At 37.4% G+C, this 15894-nt stretch overlaps 1 protein-coding gene across 4 annotated transcripts; it reads right to left on the reverse strand.

Moving 5' to 3' along the window:
* Positions 1-333: 333 nt before the first annotated feature.
* Positions 334-10543, reverse strand: ctdspl3 (CTD (carboxy-terminal domain, RNA polymerase II, polypeptide A) small phosphatase like 3). Of its 4 annotated transcripts, none has more exons than XM_055057285.1 (12): positions 10273-10543; positions 7647-7770; positions 7409-7549; positions 6278-6392; positions 6039-6150; positions 4846-4932; positions 3953-4015; positions 3795-3874; positions 3573-3699; positions 2686-2781; positions 700-746; positions 334-625 (listed from the first exon to the last, which is right to left on the reverse strand). In XM_055057285.1, exons 1-12 carry the CDS (start codon positions 10390-10392, stop codon positions 547-549), a joined length of 1191 nt encoding a protein of 396 aa, XP_054913260.1. In that variant the 5' UTR covers positions 10393-10543; the 3' UTR covers positions 334-546. The 4 variants fall into 4 exon arrangements, with proteins under 4 accessions (XP_054913260.1, XP_054913256.1, XP_054913279.1 ...); XM_055057281.1 differs by having other exon boundaries at positions 335-625; positions 7626-7770; XM_055057304.1 differs by having other exon boundaries at positions 336-746.
* Between the last annotated feature and the right edge of the window lie 5351 nt (positions 10544-15894).

Raw genomic sequence — 15894 nt, forward strand, 5'->3', positions numbered from 1 at the left:
TTTTAATCAAAAAATACACCAAAAAACGTTTGATTCCCCTTTTGCCTGAAAACAACAAGACAGAAAATAAAAATCTGAATTTCTGACAAAAGGAAACCAGTTAAGGATAAAACTGTCCCCAACCTTCCCATAAATACCATTTCCATTTTCTCAATAAAAGTCATCAATCTGATTGCTCTGGGAAGACCACGCCCACTTCCTGAATTATTTGGATCAGAACCACACCCGACATTGTCACAGTAATCAGTCAAGTTAGATATTGAAGCAACGAGCTAAAGCAACACAGAAACACTATTAGTCATTTATTGTTGGAGTAAAAGTATAGAATTTAACAAAAAAAAAAAAAAGCATCTAAAATATACAGATAACAGCTGTTGATTAGCAATATGACCAATAAATAGAAAGTTAGAAATATAAACAAAATAATTCAAGTTTTGTTCGGGAAATATTTACACGTGTTAGCAGTTTGCTGCTTGAGGAATCAGTTCTGGAAAGAAGCCGGGTTCAAGTGACGATCGGTCAGCAGCGCCTGAAATGTGCCGTCCTTTAAGGAGAACCGCAGGAGAACCGGCCCGGTTCCCGACACGGACATACCACCTTCCGGTCAGGCGGTCCAATCTGGAATCTGCAATTCAACCTAAACATGAGCTACAACAGTCAGCTGAGGCGGGGAGGGTCTGTCAGTCCTCGGACAGCAACCTGTGGAAGTGGTCCTTCCTCTTCTTCAGAACCTCCTGAAAATCCTCCTGGAAAAACAAAAAGAATCCGACCTGAAGCCACGGCAAGAAAGGCAGATATTCAGTTCATAACAGCTGGGAGGGTGAAGAGGTTAATAATTTAATCAAAAACAAAAAGAAATATACCCATAAGCCTTTTCTTGAAGAGTTTAAGTCGCTTTCACACCAGCTCTGTTCAGTCCACTTTAATCAAACTCTAGTTCGTTTGTCTAGAAGGTCCGGTAATCCAACTTTGATGTGAACCAAAACAGCAATGGACTCTGGTCTGCCTACAAACCTTAAGTCTCAGTTTGAATGAATATGTGGATGACAGGAAGTGAACTACAGCGCAGAGGATTCTGGGTAAATACAATCAAATCAAACGTGAAAATCTAAAAATGGCTCATTGTCAAATCCTGCAACCGCTAACATCTGATGCTAATCCATTTTTGTTTACATTTCGTGCAGAAAGGAAGTTCTGCTCAGTGTCTTATTCAGAGGTTTTTGTGTTCTTTCCTTCAATAGTCCTCGGTCCAGCGCCACCACTGGTGAGGAGAGGAACAAGTTTTTCATTTAGCTGAACCTCACCAGCTGAAAATGTAACGAATGTTTGAGCCCCGTTCCAACCGAGTTTACTGAACTGCCAAGAGTGAAAACACCCTTAAGCACACTTTTACTTCCTCCACTGTTTCTAAGTTGGAAATGACATAATTGTTCTGTAAACTTTGGTGAAGAGTTTGGAAAAGAACAAAAACAAACCAGTTTTTAACCTCTATCATAGATAAACAACACAGCCTCGGTCTGCAGCGTTATTCTTTTCTTTCAGCAGCATTTTATGAACATCAGAAAACAGATCCAAGCAGTGACAGATGTTACAGTAATTTAAAAAAAAATATTAACTCCAGGAGAGTTTCTGTTGCTTGTACCAGGTGTTTCACTTTAACTGCAGTGACATGGATGCCATAAGGTAACATAGACCACCAATTCAGACCACTCACATTCACGTCACCATTTATACATTTTTTTACCAACTGCTTTCCCCTTGTTAGGAAAAACATCAATATAAAACAAAACAAAACAAAAAAATACTTTTTCCTCTGCAATAATCCTAAACAAGTCTGCATTGTTATGCCGTTTTACTTGGTTCGCTTCAACTCCCTTTTCTTGTACAAATGTGGGTTATATTTTACTTATACAACAATATTTTGTTGTATAAAGTTATACAACCCACTTTATACAATAATTGGGTTAAATAACCCACTTATGGGTTATACAATGTAATGTGGGTTACATTATTTTAGCCTTCAATGATAATGTGGCTTATTTGAAATTAAGTGAGTGTATTTTGTCCTTTTCTCAGTGTAAAAAGAGGATAAATAAAAGGAACTGCTATTTACAGCAGTCAGAAAACTTGTCATACTTGAATGTTTCTCTTGATATTTTGACTATTAGTCTTGATGATAATCTATAAGAGTTTTAGGTTGGAAGGTCTCAGAGTCATCCCCCTTAATCTTTAATTCTTTCCATATTTTCTCTATCAGATTCAAGTCAGGATACGGCTGCACCTCCCCAAAAGGTTAAAATTAATTCCAGACAGAAATAGATTAAATAGTTTATTTTGCCATAAACAAGCTATTAATAATATATTTAGACACGCAAATGATTTATTTTAGATTAGACACACAAACTTAGCAACTACTCAGCCTGCAATGCCTGAATGTTTCCACATGAGGGCAGCAGAACTTTCTGTGCAGAAATCCCTTAATGAGGAACAAAATTTTCCTTTAAATGTAACTTCTAGAGGAATAAAAGCCCAGGAATCTAATTTTAACACATATTTTTGTAATATTAGATGATTAAAGATGGACTACAGGAGCTGTTAAATGCTGTGTGGTTATTTTCGCCTGTGGCAGAGCCTGTCTCTTTTGGAGAAATCTAGGAAAAGAAAAGCATCTTGAAGCAGACTTACCGCTGGAGCCAGTCTCTCCATGTAGGAGACGAGTTTCTGCAGCTCTTTGTCTTCTGATCCTCCAGACCAGCTCTTAATAGGTATCGTGTTCATCAGCTGGAGAAAGGAAAGAAATAATGAGAAACAAAGAAAACACTAAACTAGTGAGGAACAAGTAAACCTACAGAGGGTTAAAATATCTTGTTTTAATTGTAAAGGAGGGCAGAGAGGAACATTTGTTTAGACACTTAAAAATGAGATCTCATTGTGATTTCTGCCGGCGCTCATTGGTGTAGATGTTGTTGCAGATGAAAGAATCACAGTAATAATAGTGGAGAATTTAAAACAAAGCCAGAGGACAAAATGTGGCTCCATCCTCACTGATGTGTCAATATTTAATAACCAGGTTGCTGCTTTTTTAAAACATAATGTTTACAGCGCAATCAGGCTGTAAACATGTTCAGCCTTCCCGTTAGAGCAAGACATCAGCGGCTAACGGGAAGGCTGAACATCTTGCAGCAACGTTGCTCTTTTATTTGCTTTTGAGGTTTCAACACTGAGCAGTTACTGAACATGTTGAATGTTGGCAGCTTTTCGGAAATCTGATTGTTAAAGTGAGCAGGAGGTTTTAAAACAACGTTAATTAGTTCTTAAAGTGAAACAGATTTGCAAAAACCAAAGCTCAAGAGTGCATCTTTATCAAAAAATGTAAAACAATCTTGCAGCACATTATGAGAGAAACCCCCCCATTTTATTGCAATGCTAATGCTAAAGAGTGCAATACTAATAGTTACCCCAGATTCTTAATTTATCCCAGTTTAAGTTCTTTCATATTGTGCAGTTCTACTCTCTGATAATTAATTATATTTTTTAAGCTGAACAGCTTTCTGTGTAGTAAAGTTTCTCACATGGTATGGGTAGGTGTGTGGTGCGTTATCCAGAACGACGGTTTTCGTCAGGTCTCTCCCGAGGATGCTGAGGTCCTTGATGTAGTGACCGAGGACGCAGGCGCAGTCATCCTGATACAGGCGGTGACTGAAAAAAGAAAATCAGAAGCGGCTCAATGTCAACGTGTAACAAAACAGAGGAAAACAAATAAAGCATCAGCAGCAGCTCTGAAGGCGGCGCACCGGAAGAGTTTCTTCTGAGGGTCGAGGACCTCCAGGATCTTCTCAGCGTATTCCTTCTTTGCACAGGTGTAAACAAAAAGCTGGAAATCACAGGAAGCTGCGGTGAGGAGTTTGGAAATGATTTACAAAGGGAAACAGAAAATGGGAATCTCTCAAACCTCGTAGATTTTTGCCATGGCTTGAAGAAACTCTCTCACATGTGGACGCAGGATCATGTACACCTGTTGAAAGGAACAAACACTTCTTTATTTAAAAAAAAAAAAAAAAATCATGAAAAATGACTGGTGTCCTACGAATTGCATACTGCTTTATGCAAATCTTTTACTTTAAACTTTCTAGTAGTTCTGAATCATTCCCAGGATTCCTCTGTGGCATTTTAATGTTTGGATTAGACAAGCATAAGGGGATTCTGGGAATCTTAATTTTGTTATTTTCAGTCTAATTTTATGTCAATACAGACATGTTATTTCTTTTTTCTACAAGCCGATACTATTTTATTCAACCAGATCATATAAAACACACAAAAGTGAAAAAAGAAAAAAAAGTGTTCCAGGTTCCGATAGAATTATTTGTTCTGAATTCACCCACAATTTAATAAATACAGCAAAATAAACCCAATTTCTGCATCAAAGCATGTTCACAACTGATGCCTTTTGAAAATAAACTGACATTACAAAATTGTAAATATTTGTAGACAGTGAATGTTGGGAGTTTTAGTTTTGCACATTGAATGAACTGCTGGAGAGAGTGATTTTAATCTGGGAGCTCCTTGTATCGTTTTAGTTTGTGCAACAACAGACCTAAAAGTTATGATTACAATATTAAAAAACTTTTCTAGAAAATTTTTGTTTACTAAAACAGCAAATTTCAGATTCACTAAGTCGGCATGTTCCATAAAACCGTCTGTTATGTTTTCCTGGTTCAGCTCACCTGAATTGAACAAGAAGCTAAAACAGAACCTGGAGCTGAGATGAGAAACTCATCGAGTCATTGGCTTGAGTATCAACATTTAAAGCATCAACTAAAGAAGAAGGTGGCAGAAATGATTTACCTTGTATTGATGATCCTGGAATGTGGTATAGAAAGTATAATCTGCTTCTTCGATCACATTCAGGGAGCTGAACATGAGCGTCTCCTCCTATTTGGGGAAACAAAAACATCAATTGCTCTTTTAAATCCAGCTGCTGCCATAACACATAATGGTTAGGACTAAAAATGAGAAAATGTCATTGATGTACCAGTATTTTGCTCTTTTCCCAGAACCTCCTGACCTTTAATGCAGCTAGCGAACCAAACCAAATGACACTGAATGGATACGGTGTTGGCAACACTTGTGTTTAAATCAGGTTGATTTCTTTGGATTTGCTCCATCGCACTAAAACGTCTCGATCAATGATCCGACTCGCTGATCCAGCAGCTGCTTCAGCGGTTCGCAGGTTTAGGACAGTTAATAATCAGGGCGCTGCAGCCACCCTTTCTTTTTAAAGTCGGGGATAATTAGTGAACAGCAGCTTTAGCTCAGATAGCTTCTACACGCAGCATAAAACTCACATCTAAATAAACATTTACTGTATGTGATGAACACATAAAATCCTTCCCAGTCTTTGGGATTAATAATAATAATAATAAAAAAAAAATCAATCGGTTTAATTGTGATGAAATGACAATTAAAGCAATCAGCAACTAAGTCAGTAATTGATTATTTGTTAACTGGAATTACAGACCCATTTGCTGAAAGGACAACCCAGTACCAAAATATATACATTTTGATTTTAAAATGAAAACATTTGTACATGTGTTCAACCCAAAACATCTCTAGTGAGAGTTTGAACCTGGTTCAAATTCTCTAAAACAAGAAAAGTAATCTGTCATTGGACACCTTTTGCTGTCCAGAAAGGGCAGTTTGATATTAAAGTATTTATTATCTCCAGATGCATCTTTTCTACAATTCAGATCAAAACGACACTAATGAAGTTCTAAGCTGTTGCATTATGAGCAATTAAATGTTTATTTTCTTATTTAATGGAGAAATTAAATTGCTTATTTGCATTTTGTAATGTATTTTAACGTTTAAAAAAATTTGCAAAAAGTTTTTTTTTATTTTTTAAAAAACTGATTAGCCAATTAATCGTCAAAATAAAGTGATAGAATAATCAGTTACTAAATTATTTGTTAGGTTCAGCTCTAAATCATACTTCCGGGATGAACATTAGTGCGTCAGAATTGCTGTGTGACTGAGCGTACCAAGTCGACCACCAGCGTGGCCTCCGGAGTGCTCCGGGTCTTTGGCGGGATATCTTGGAGACATGGTCGGGAATGCTGAGACTGGGACGGGATGTTCTTAATAAAGGTAAACCTGAGAACACGATAATAAAAATGTAACGTATGAAAACAGGACATTAATGAGGGAACTGGAAAGCTAGCTTTGGTTAAAATGATACATATATAAAATAAAAAACCCAGAAAGAGGAGGAAGAACGTACGGATCAAAGACGTCATCGTCCTCATCTCCAGCCAGCAGGTCGATGGAACCGTAACCAAACACTCCTTGTTCTGGGCTCAGCAAAACGCTGTTGGCAGTTTCAGGACATTTCACATCTGAGCAGAAAAACAAAGAACAGCCTGAGACGACCCGGCAGGAGCAGCGATGCGCTACAGAAAGACTGGCAGAGGAAGCTCAAAAGGCATGACGGGTTTTTTTATTTTCTATTTAAAAACAAATTAAATTTTATACTCTCCCGATCATTTATTTATCTTTAATGTCAGATTTAGAAAGCTGAGCTAAAATGTTAAGTTTACTGAGGATTACACACACAGAGGCCGCTGTTTACGTTGGAAAATGCCAACTGGGCTGGTCGCTAATCCAAGATATTATGGATGGTTTAAAATTTAAGACATGTAATCACACTCTATTTGCCTTTAAAATATGTAAAGATGTTTCAAACGTGGAAAAGTAAATATATCCTAAAAACAGTTGAAGGCTAAAAGCTCATCCAAAGTAAGACTTTGACTAATCTAGAACAAATCCAACTGAAAATGTAAAAAAAAAAAAACAACAAAAAAACATCACAACAGATTAATAGACTTTTTGCAAATTTCTCACTGTAACATGTTTCTCACTATCCAAATGATGAAGTAATTATTCACACAAACTGGTCAGACATATTGACATTTCATTTAAAACTGCTAAATTTGGTTTTCTATTTTAACCAGCACAGGTGGTTTTCTGATTAGCTGTTAGCGTTCGGCCTTTAAGTTGACTCCAGGTCCTTCTCCAAAACCCGCTGACACGACGCCGTCTGGTGCAGGCGAGGAACTGCTGCTGATCACCAGAAAAACTCTTAATGATGCAATCATCAACACACAGCACAGGTCTGAACGATTTGCCCATTGCTGCTCGGTCTACAGTCCTTTTAACTCAATAAATCAATGTTCTTCAACTGCTGTTCATCTTGTCGCATGGCATCACCATGCAGTGGAAAAAAGTTAAAAGCTAAATCTAAAAGATTTGCTGAAAGCAGCAGAGACCATGAGACTGATGGAAATGACACAGGAACCAAACAACAGGATTATCTCCCTCTTCACTGTTTCAGGTCAGAAGCTGAGACACCTACTCTCCTTGCTGGGAGTGAGGAACCGCACGATGGGCGGATAGATGTTTCTGGCCGTGGAGTTTCGAGGAGACGCCACGTCGATCTCCGACAGAATGCGCTCGTGGTGCATTATGGGCTTGAGTGGGGTCTTAAAAGCCAAATCTGGAAGACAAGAAGAGGATCGGTTAATAAAGAGGATTTGTAGATTATGGAAAATAAAAAACGTAACGAGTGTAACCTGCTGATGGAGATAAAACACCCGGCTCTCTGTCCTCCACAGCGATGGCCCTCGGCCGCTTCCTCGCCCGGCCACGAGGCAGCGGCCTCCTCTTCACCGTCGGAACCTCATCCTCTTGTTGGTGAACCACGGACTCCTCCTCAACCTAGTCACAGGTGAAATAAATAAGATGTTAATCTTCCAATTATACATGATATCAAGTGATATTTTCAAAATTCCAGTCAACTTTAAACATTTTTAACTCAAAAACATGACAGGCTGCTGAATGAATGACTGCCCTAGATCCCACTATCTATACCATCAATATTTAATGCTATGTTTTTAGTTTATGGACTTTCAATTCTCTGTATTTTTGTTTTTAAACGTTACAACGTTCAAACATTACAGTTTGAAGGTTGTAATCTTCCCGTGGAAAAAAGAGCTGTAATTGTTGTTTTATTTATCATGATGCACAAGTGGACTTTTATTTTTTTCTTAAGTATTGAAATTTGCATCATGTCTTTGTGATTACACGTTTTGTACAATTTGCTTTCTTGTGAATGCAGAAAGTAAAAAGTATATACATACCAGTGTAGTAAGTTTCAGTGGGAGAAAGTTTTTTTTTTTTATAAAAAAATCATTTCAAAATTTATTTTGTATCTCCATGCATATCTAGATTAATTTCAATTGTAAACAGCATTGTTATGATTAATCTATGAGCTATAGCTGTCTAAACTATTACTAGAGACAAGAAGGAGCCTTTATCAAACCAATATTGATTCCATGATTTGTTTTAAGACCAAATGTCCTCAACAAAGAGCCTCTAAGACTGATGTTTAGTTGATGAAACCAACACTTTATTAATAGCACCAAAGCAACTTATGCTCCATATGAACAACAATGGCTTATGACAAAAGGCATTTATTTCAAACGTGCTCATAAAAAGCACATCTAATAAAACGTAAGCAATAAAACATCAGCTTGTGGATCAAAAACATCTTATTTGGGCTTTTACTGAGCAACATCAGATGCTAAACGCTGAGGCCTGATCCGACATTTCTCCTCTCAACCATCAAACTAGAGTAAACTCCTGGCAGCGGCTCAGCCCTCATTTGTGTTCGCAGCGTGAAACACGTGCGTTCTGGTGACCTACTTTCTCCGGACCACCTCTCGCATGCGACCGACTCGGCGTTAATGCAACACAGACCCAGGCTGTCCTCTAAAAGCCATCATTATTTCAACATTTTTATGACAGGGAGAGCTAGTTTTGTTGATTTTCATAGTATTGTGTGTGAAGCACAGTTTCACCATCAAACTAATTCAAAGTGCTTCAGATGACTGGAAGGAAAATAAAGGAAACAGGCAAAAAACAACAACAACAAAACTACATTGCAGCAGCAAATTAAAAGAAACTGATGGGGCTGAAAAACAGATGACACTTTATGATGTTCCAGTTGTTATTAATCAAAGGGAAAGCTAAACGGGGTTTTTACTCAAACCCACAACATCAACACATTGATATAGTCAGGGGTTTGAACCAGCAACCACCAGTTACAAATAAAACAATACATTTATTGGCATAAATCTAAATCATCATTGTGACATTAGATGTTGATGCGAGTAAGACTTTTCTATAAGAAAGGAACGAACAAAAAAAAAAAAGAGTTTTGACTAAAAGAAAGGCAAAGAACAGGAAGATTTTACTGTGTGGTGCAATTGTCACAGCATAGAGAAAATGGACGTTTTATCTAATATAAACTAAAAACATTAAAGTTAAATAGGATTTTTAGATAAAAACACTGTTATGGCAAGCATGTGTGTGAGCAGATAGATTGGCTTACCAACTACCTAATGTCAGATCGTTATGCTTGTATAAAAAAATAGTAAGAATATAATTTAATTTAGGTCATAAGCACTTGGGGAAAAAAAGAAGGAAATTTGACAAGACATTTCTGAATCTTGCTTATAATTTAGTTCTGGTAACACCTTTAAAAAAAAAAAGATATACAGTAAATAATATAAAAATAAAATCTAGCTTTCGTCCAAGAATGATTCCGACCAAAACACATTGTCCTACCGACGTGACCAACTATATCTAATCTTAGGAAGCTGAAAGAGCAATTAAGAACCATCAGAATGGTTTGACAATGTTAGTTTTTATACACAATATTTGTTTATGCTGTGTTCTGGTCAGTTGTGGGTGAACTTCCGCCCTGATTAGCAGTTTAAGAGTTTCATTTAGAGCTAAAGCGGATCTGAAGAACAGATGTTTGTCAAGCTAACCTCAGCATTTCTCTGAAACAGCGCCTCCTACCGGAGCTTTGAAAATGACTGAGTTCTATCCACAATAAAAGCTGATTTCATGACCCGTGGATAAATATTTACTACATAACGTTTAAAAATCTAACCGGTGACCCAGTATCTCTACTTTTGATTAGCTGCCATTAAAGGCGACGGGTCGTCATTCGTTTAGGCCACCTACCGTTCAGATGCTGCTTAAACACCAGATGCTAACAGCAGTTAGCATTAGCACCGTCTGCTGTGTTGCAACTGGCAAATCAGAACACTGAGTGATAACTGGATATTTCATCTGAAAACTGTTCACTGTTGCCACACACGAGGTGAGTGTTACTAAACTGAAACAACCGTTTATACGTCGATGAGCTACCTTGTTTGGCGAGGGGTTTTCCGTCTCCGTCGTCGAAAGGCGCGTTTGTCTCGACCGTTGACGTGTCCTCCTCGGCGTCTCCGAAGCAGCGGCAATCGTCCTTTGAGACCTGAGTCTCATGTTTCCTTTTCATGTAAGACTGGTAAAGCATCTAAACTGAAACTCTTCCGCTGCAGTGTGTTGCCTTTGGGCAAGCGTTTTAGTTTTCCTCCTCCCCGCCCACAACTGGACGTTCACTTGGTCTAACCCCGCCCCGCTCATCCCCGCGTCTTCTCGAATCAAAGAGGAGGAGTGCGTTTAAAACTGCAGCGGTGCGTTCGATTCTCTGTTCTGGACAGCGCTTCACAGGGCGGTGCTTAAACAATGGAACCGTAAGATAAGTCACGTGTTCTCTGTTTACGTGTGCCGCCAGCGTGGACTGGACTGCTCTTATTCTACAATGAATATTTTATGGAGTGGTCAGAAATGTATTCTTTAAAATGTTTTTTGTTCGTGGTGGTTTTTATAGACTCCTTACAATTTCTGACAAAACTTCAGACTCACAATTTTTCTTACCTAAACCTTTATTGTAGTATTTTGTACAATAAATAAATAAATATCGAAAGAAGTGTGTTTTTTTTAATTAGACATAAATATTCAGATTTTGACCTGTTCTGTCTTGTATCTTCATTCATTGTTCTGCTTTAATATCAGGCATGTCATTTATAAGGAAAAAAAATCTAAACATACAGAACCTTAAGGAAGCATTAAATTGTTTAAAACTATTTCAAAAATAATTTTCCATAGAACACAATAGGTAATTTAAAAAACACTATGTTACACACATGGTGTTTTGCTTTGTGATTAATCTCTTTGCCTTTTTACGACTATTTTTATCTTAGTAAAAGAGTAAGTATTCTTCTATTTCAATGAAATTGTTGACAATCTTAGAAAAAAATTACACATTTCCGTTTGAAATAGGTATTTGATACTGTTATTATGTAAAATACCACCTTAGATATATTTACACTCAGTAAAAAAGATAAAACAGCTGAACTCTTGACCTTTGTCAGCAAGGGGGATCAGATGGCTCAGTGTTGCTGCAGGAGTTTTATTGGTTTGGGAAGCATGGCTGCAAATCAATGCAAAGTTCAGCTTCATGCCATTCTGAAATATTTCCGTTAGAATGGATTTGGTCTCTTGCAGTGTGATGAAAAGTGGGACTTGGATGTAATTCAGAGTCATAATATGGAAATGTTGACACACTCTACAAGGGAACATATTTTTTAAGAATGTTCAAGTTGGTGTCAAACACATGGACTAAAACAGCTGTAAAGTCAGAGCCATGCTTTGAAATTCATTAAGCAAGACTATGTGTACTTTTGAACTTTCATTTACCAGCTATTTGTAAAAGCTGCTAGAATAGCAAATTCACATAATAAAACTTATTCTGTGGGTTTCTCTGGATTTTTGTTCTGAACTAGATGTTGGTTTTTCACATTTGGTAACATTAGTAAAGGCACCTAAAAATTTTATTAATTTTCCTGTAAGCTGACAGCCTGGATAATTAAATTGAAAAATACTATTTTGACCCCAACGGGATGATTATGTTGAAGGGAAAAAGGATCTTTACTATCAGCAAAATTAAAACCGTATTCGCTGCTATTTTTCTTCCAATCTGCTACTTTGTGTTGGTTTATCATAAAAAAGTAAAACAATTCACAAATGCAATTACGTTTGCAACTGTGCAGGAGTTTGTCGTTGATATAAAAACTAGGAATCAAGCCTCTGTTGGAAATCAGGACAATAAATAAATAACACCCACAACTTTGCAACATTTAAGAATTGTGATATTTTATTTATTTCAGATTCAAATAAAAGTATTCACACAAACACATATTGACTAAATAGGCAAGAATTGCTCTTCACCCTTTCAGAAAATAATGAAAAAAAAAAACAACAACAAAACAACAATAAAAATAAAACAGTTGCACTCCCTGCAGCCACTCCACTGTTGCTGTGGTTACCGGGAAACGTCCCATTCATGAATAGACGGTAATCATTTATAGAAAAACAAAAAAGGAGGGGGAAAAGTGTGTGTGTGTGTGTGGGGGGGGAATAGCACACATGATGAGAGCGGACAGGAAGATCCACAAACGGACTCGCCATACTAACAGTGGTACAGGAAGTGGTACTTGTTGTAGTACTCGTAGTAGTTAGCTGTTCATCTGGAGGTTTCCTGATGTTGGAGCTCAATTAGAGTGAACAGCAGAAGAGTTACGAACGTGTAACAGTAAAAAAAAAAAAGAACAAAGGAAGGAAGGGGGACGCATAAGGAGGCGTCCAAACGAGCCTGGGAGTAAAGCGTGAGAAGACACCGGAGCTGAGGATTACCGGCAGCTCATGTTAAATCTGATGTTCGTCCTCCCACTGATCAATAACATGAGTCCAAACAGCGTAAAAAAAAATGCATCAAACTGGAGGTAGAGGTAGATTTTCCTGAGAAGTTGTAAGACACAACAGACACGCCTTGTTTCCGTACTGAAGATACTCAAAGACACCCGAAGATCACTCACTCTTTCACTCACTCACGCACACTCTTCGCTACAATAATCACATTATTATCAACATAATCATCGCTGGATTCATAAAACTGCTCTAGAAGTAATCTCTGTGTGCCTCGGTTTCTAAAAGCATGCCAAAAAAGAGCAAAAAAACAGCAAACAAACAATATAAACATGATATAATCCATAGCCCTAAGTAAGCCATCTATTAGAAATAATCTATTTAACAAATCTTAGAAATACAGATTAATTCATATAATTGTCACAGCAGAAGGCATCTTGTTGTTTTCTATTTTCTCGTGATGGTTTTCCCTGTCCACAGTCCAACCTGATGAAGGTCAAATCAGTGATGGAGTCCATTCAAAAAGCCCTGAAGCCACCTCAACCCGTAAAATGTTCCAGCTCGGCGGCAACGAGTGGGAACAGGACGCCACTTCCAAACAAGACGCTGAGGATCCACAGTTTGATTTATTTTTTAAAATCTGCAGCTTTGGTTGGATGAAAAGCAGCTCTATTTCAGTAACATCTGTGAGCATCTAGGATCTTAGATTTAACAAAGTGGATTTGCTGAGAAGGATGTTCCAGTTTTGCAACAGCATCAAAAAAAAAAAAAAGCTAAATTAAGCAGCGACACCAACAAACTACCAGAGCGTAACTGGAGACGACGGATGACAGGAACCATCTGGAAGCTTCCCGAGTGGAAAATAAAAAAACAAATAACCAGTTTTATTTTGTGTGCTACTCATTTAAAACCAACGTGTTTATTTATTTATTTTTGCTACAATTTCACTTTAATTATCAGACTCCAGTTTGATCACTAAAACAGGATGCCTGGTTCCTGTAAAAACACCCAGACAGAGCTGGAAGAAGAGCATCTGCCTGTGTAAGAGTTTGAGATTTTTCTGTGGTAGTGTTTCATAATGCTCCTTCACACATTTCTACATAAACACAACTGAAACACTTGGAAGATATGAGGATATGCTCAAAGTTTGTGTCGTCGTTGAGGTAAAAGCGATATATCCATTTAGAAAGCTGATTGTGCATTGTAATAAAACCTTCCACTGGGGGGCGCTCTTGCCACAAAGGTTTTAAGGCTTGAAAGTAAATCTCCTGCTCTCCTTGCATGACTAAAAATGGTTATTGATTAAAGGAGAGAGTCACATTTAAGCAGATATCTGATTGTCTGAGGTTATTACAATCTCTTTAATGGTCTTTGTGAAGCAAGAAAAAACATTTTGATGAGGTTTTTTCTGCTTGAACGACAGGAATCGTTGATGAGAAGCTGAGGTCCTTGAGGTAGAAACGGGGCTCGGCTTGTGGTTGACGGGATGTACAAGAGCTTTTTTGTGTTTTTTTTTCCTCTAGAGGTATACAGTGTTGCCTTAATATTGTCTCCTGATTGTCGCAACCACGCAATGAAAACAAAATAAAAGCTGAATAAAAACGCCAACCCTCCCTGAAAATACTGCCATGCGCCAAAAGAGAAAGGAGCTGCAGAGCCTCCACTGTTCAAATGCAAATATCCCTCAGAAGCAGTCAATAGATATGCAATAAACATGGATCGACTGGCCGGGGGGGCAGCTGCTTTACTGCTGCCCTGGGAGCTGAAAGGTCAAAGGGTGAAATCTAAAAAGGCAATGTTGATCCTTTAGATCCAGATTGATTGAATTTAGTTTTCCTTCCCCCCTCGCAAACATTCAGCCGAAGCCTTGGCTCTTTTTTTTCTCTTTTTTTTTGATTGTCAGCAACATGGCATCAAAAGAAACAACAACTTTGCTTTCTGTGAGGATTCAGACGGATGCATCTTATTTATTTATCACAGCAGAAACGATTTTTGGTGCTAAACTAAAAATAAATGCTTTTTTACAAGATTCTAAATAGACAAGTTAAAAGTATTTTTCTTTCATAAGCTACTTTTGATAATTATTTTTAACTCCTTGGTAGAGATTTTATTTTGTATTTTTTCTGCAGTTATTTTTCTGAAATGTTAACGCCAGCTTTAATGAATGGGTCCCTGGATGTTTGTGGAGGTTCAAATCAAATTAGGAAACGTGATCAACAGAAGACGAATAGTTTCTGTTTGACCTGAGGCTCCTTTTTCAAAAGATAATTTAATTAGTAAGAGCCTTAAAAATACAAAAAGAGTCTATTTGCAACAACCATCTCTGCTGGAAAGCCTGATTTGTGCCATCTTTTAAAAAACAGGTCAATCCAGATCATCAAATCCAGAACAATTTCTATAAAATACATAACAGTGTAGCATTTTTTTTTTTTTACTTTTTTTTTTTTTTGTAAAGGAACAGGTGGTTATTTAGTAATCCATGTTTTCCTGCTTCCTTCAGGTTTAAATGTGTCTGAACTATTTTTAAAAATGTCAAACTGGCAGCTAATTATCTAAATATCCCCATATATACAATTAATAATTAATACGTTTCAAAGCAGAACTGCAGAAAAAAGTGGCAACTTGGGGTCATAAAATCGCCATAAGTGACACCAAAAGGGCCCGAGTCTTTGACAATTCATTAAAATTTTACATATATTTGATTAAATACTACTTTTAATAAACTTTAGACATTTTACCAGAGGAACAACAGAGTTAAAGACAAATAGTAAGTGTTTTATATAAGGGAACATTTCCTTTAAATTACATATATTATCATATTTTAAGGCCAAACACCCTAAAAATCTTAAAAGTATAAAACTTGAGTCACTATCGCTCTTTCTATCTGTATTTAAAGAAGATATATAAAATAAACTAACTGTAGACGGACTACTACAGAGAGTCCTCAGATATTAATGTGCTGAAAGCTGCATTACTGTAGAGTATTCAACTCTGTTATGTGGAGAAAAGTGAGGCTCGCATGGCCTGTGAATGTAAAGCATTTTGGTGACTGAGCTGCTTGGAGGAATGGCAGCGCAGGGTAAGAATGCAAGTCAGAATTGGAGCAAAAAACCCCCCAAATCAAACATTATGTTTTTTTTTTGGTGTCTTGCAGGCAGACATGGTTCTACATTTAAAGCAGTGCTTCTCAATTATTTTCCGTTACGCCCCCCCTAGCAAGAAGAAGAAAACTATTCG

This window comes from Poeciliopsis prolifica, unplaced genomic scaffold, assembly GCF_027474105.1.
Source record: "Poeciliopsis prolifica strain line A6 unplaced genomic scaffold, Auburn_PproV2 SCAFFOLD002, whole genome shotgun sequence".
Lineage (NCBI taxonomy): Eukaryota > Metazoa > Chordata > Actinopteri > Cyprinodontiformes > Poeciliidae > Poeciliopsis > Poeciliopsis prolifica.

Coding starts and splice junctions, on each gene's coding strand:
- ctdspl3 (XM_055057281.1), bottom strand. CDS start 10,392: ATGAGACTCAGGTCTCAAAGGACGATTGCCGCTGCTTCGGAGACGCCG. Junction 4,933..6,038: donor CCACGCTGGTGGTCGACTTG/GTACGCTCAGTC, acceptor TTCCCCAAATAG/GAGGAGACGCTCATGTTCAG. Junction 747..2,685: donor TGGAGAGACTGGCTCCAGCG/GTAAGTCTGCTT, acceptor TTGTTTTTCCAG/GAGGATTTTCAGGAGGTTCT.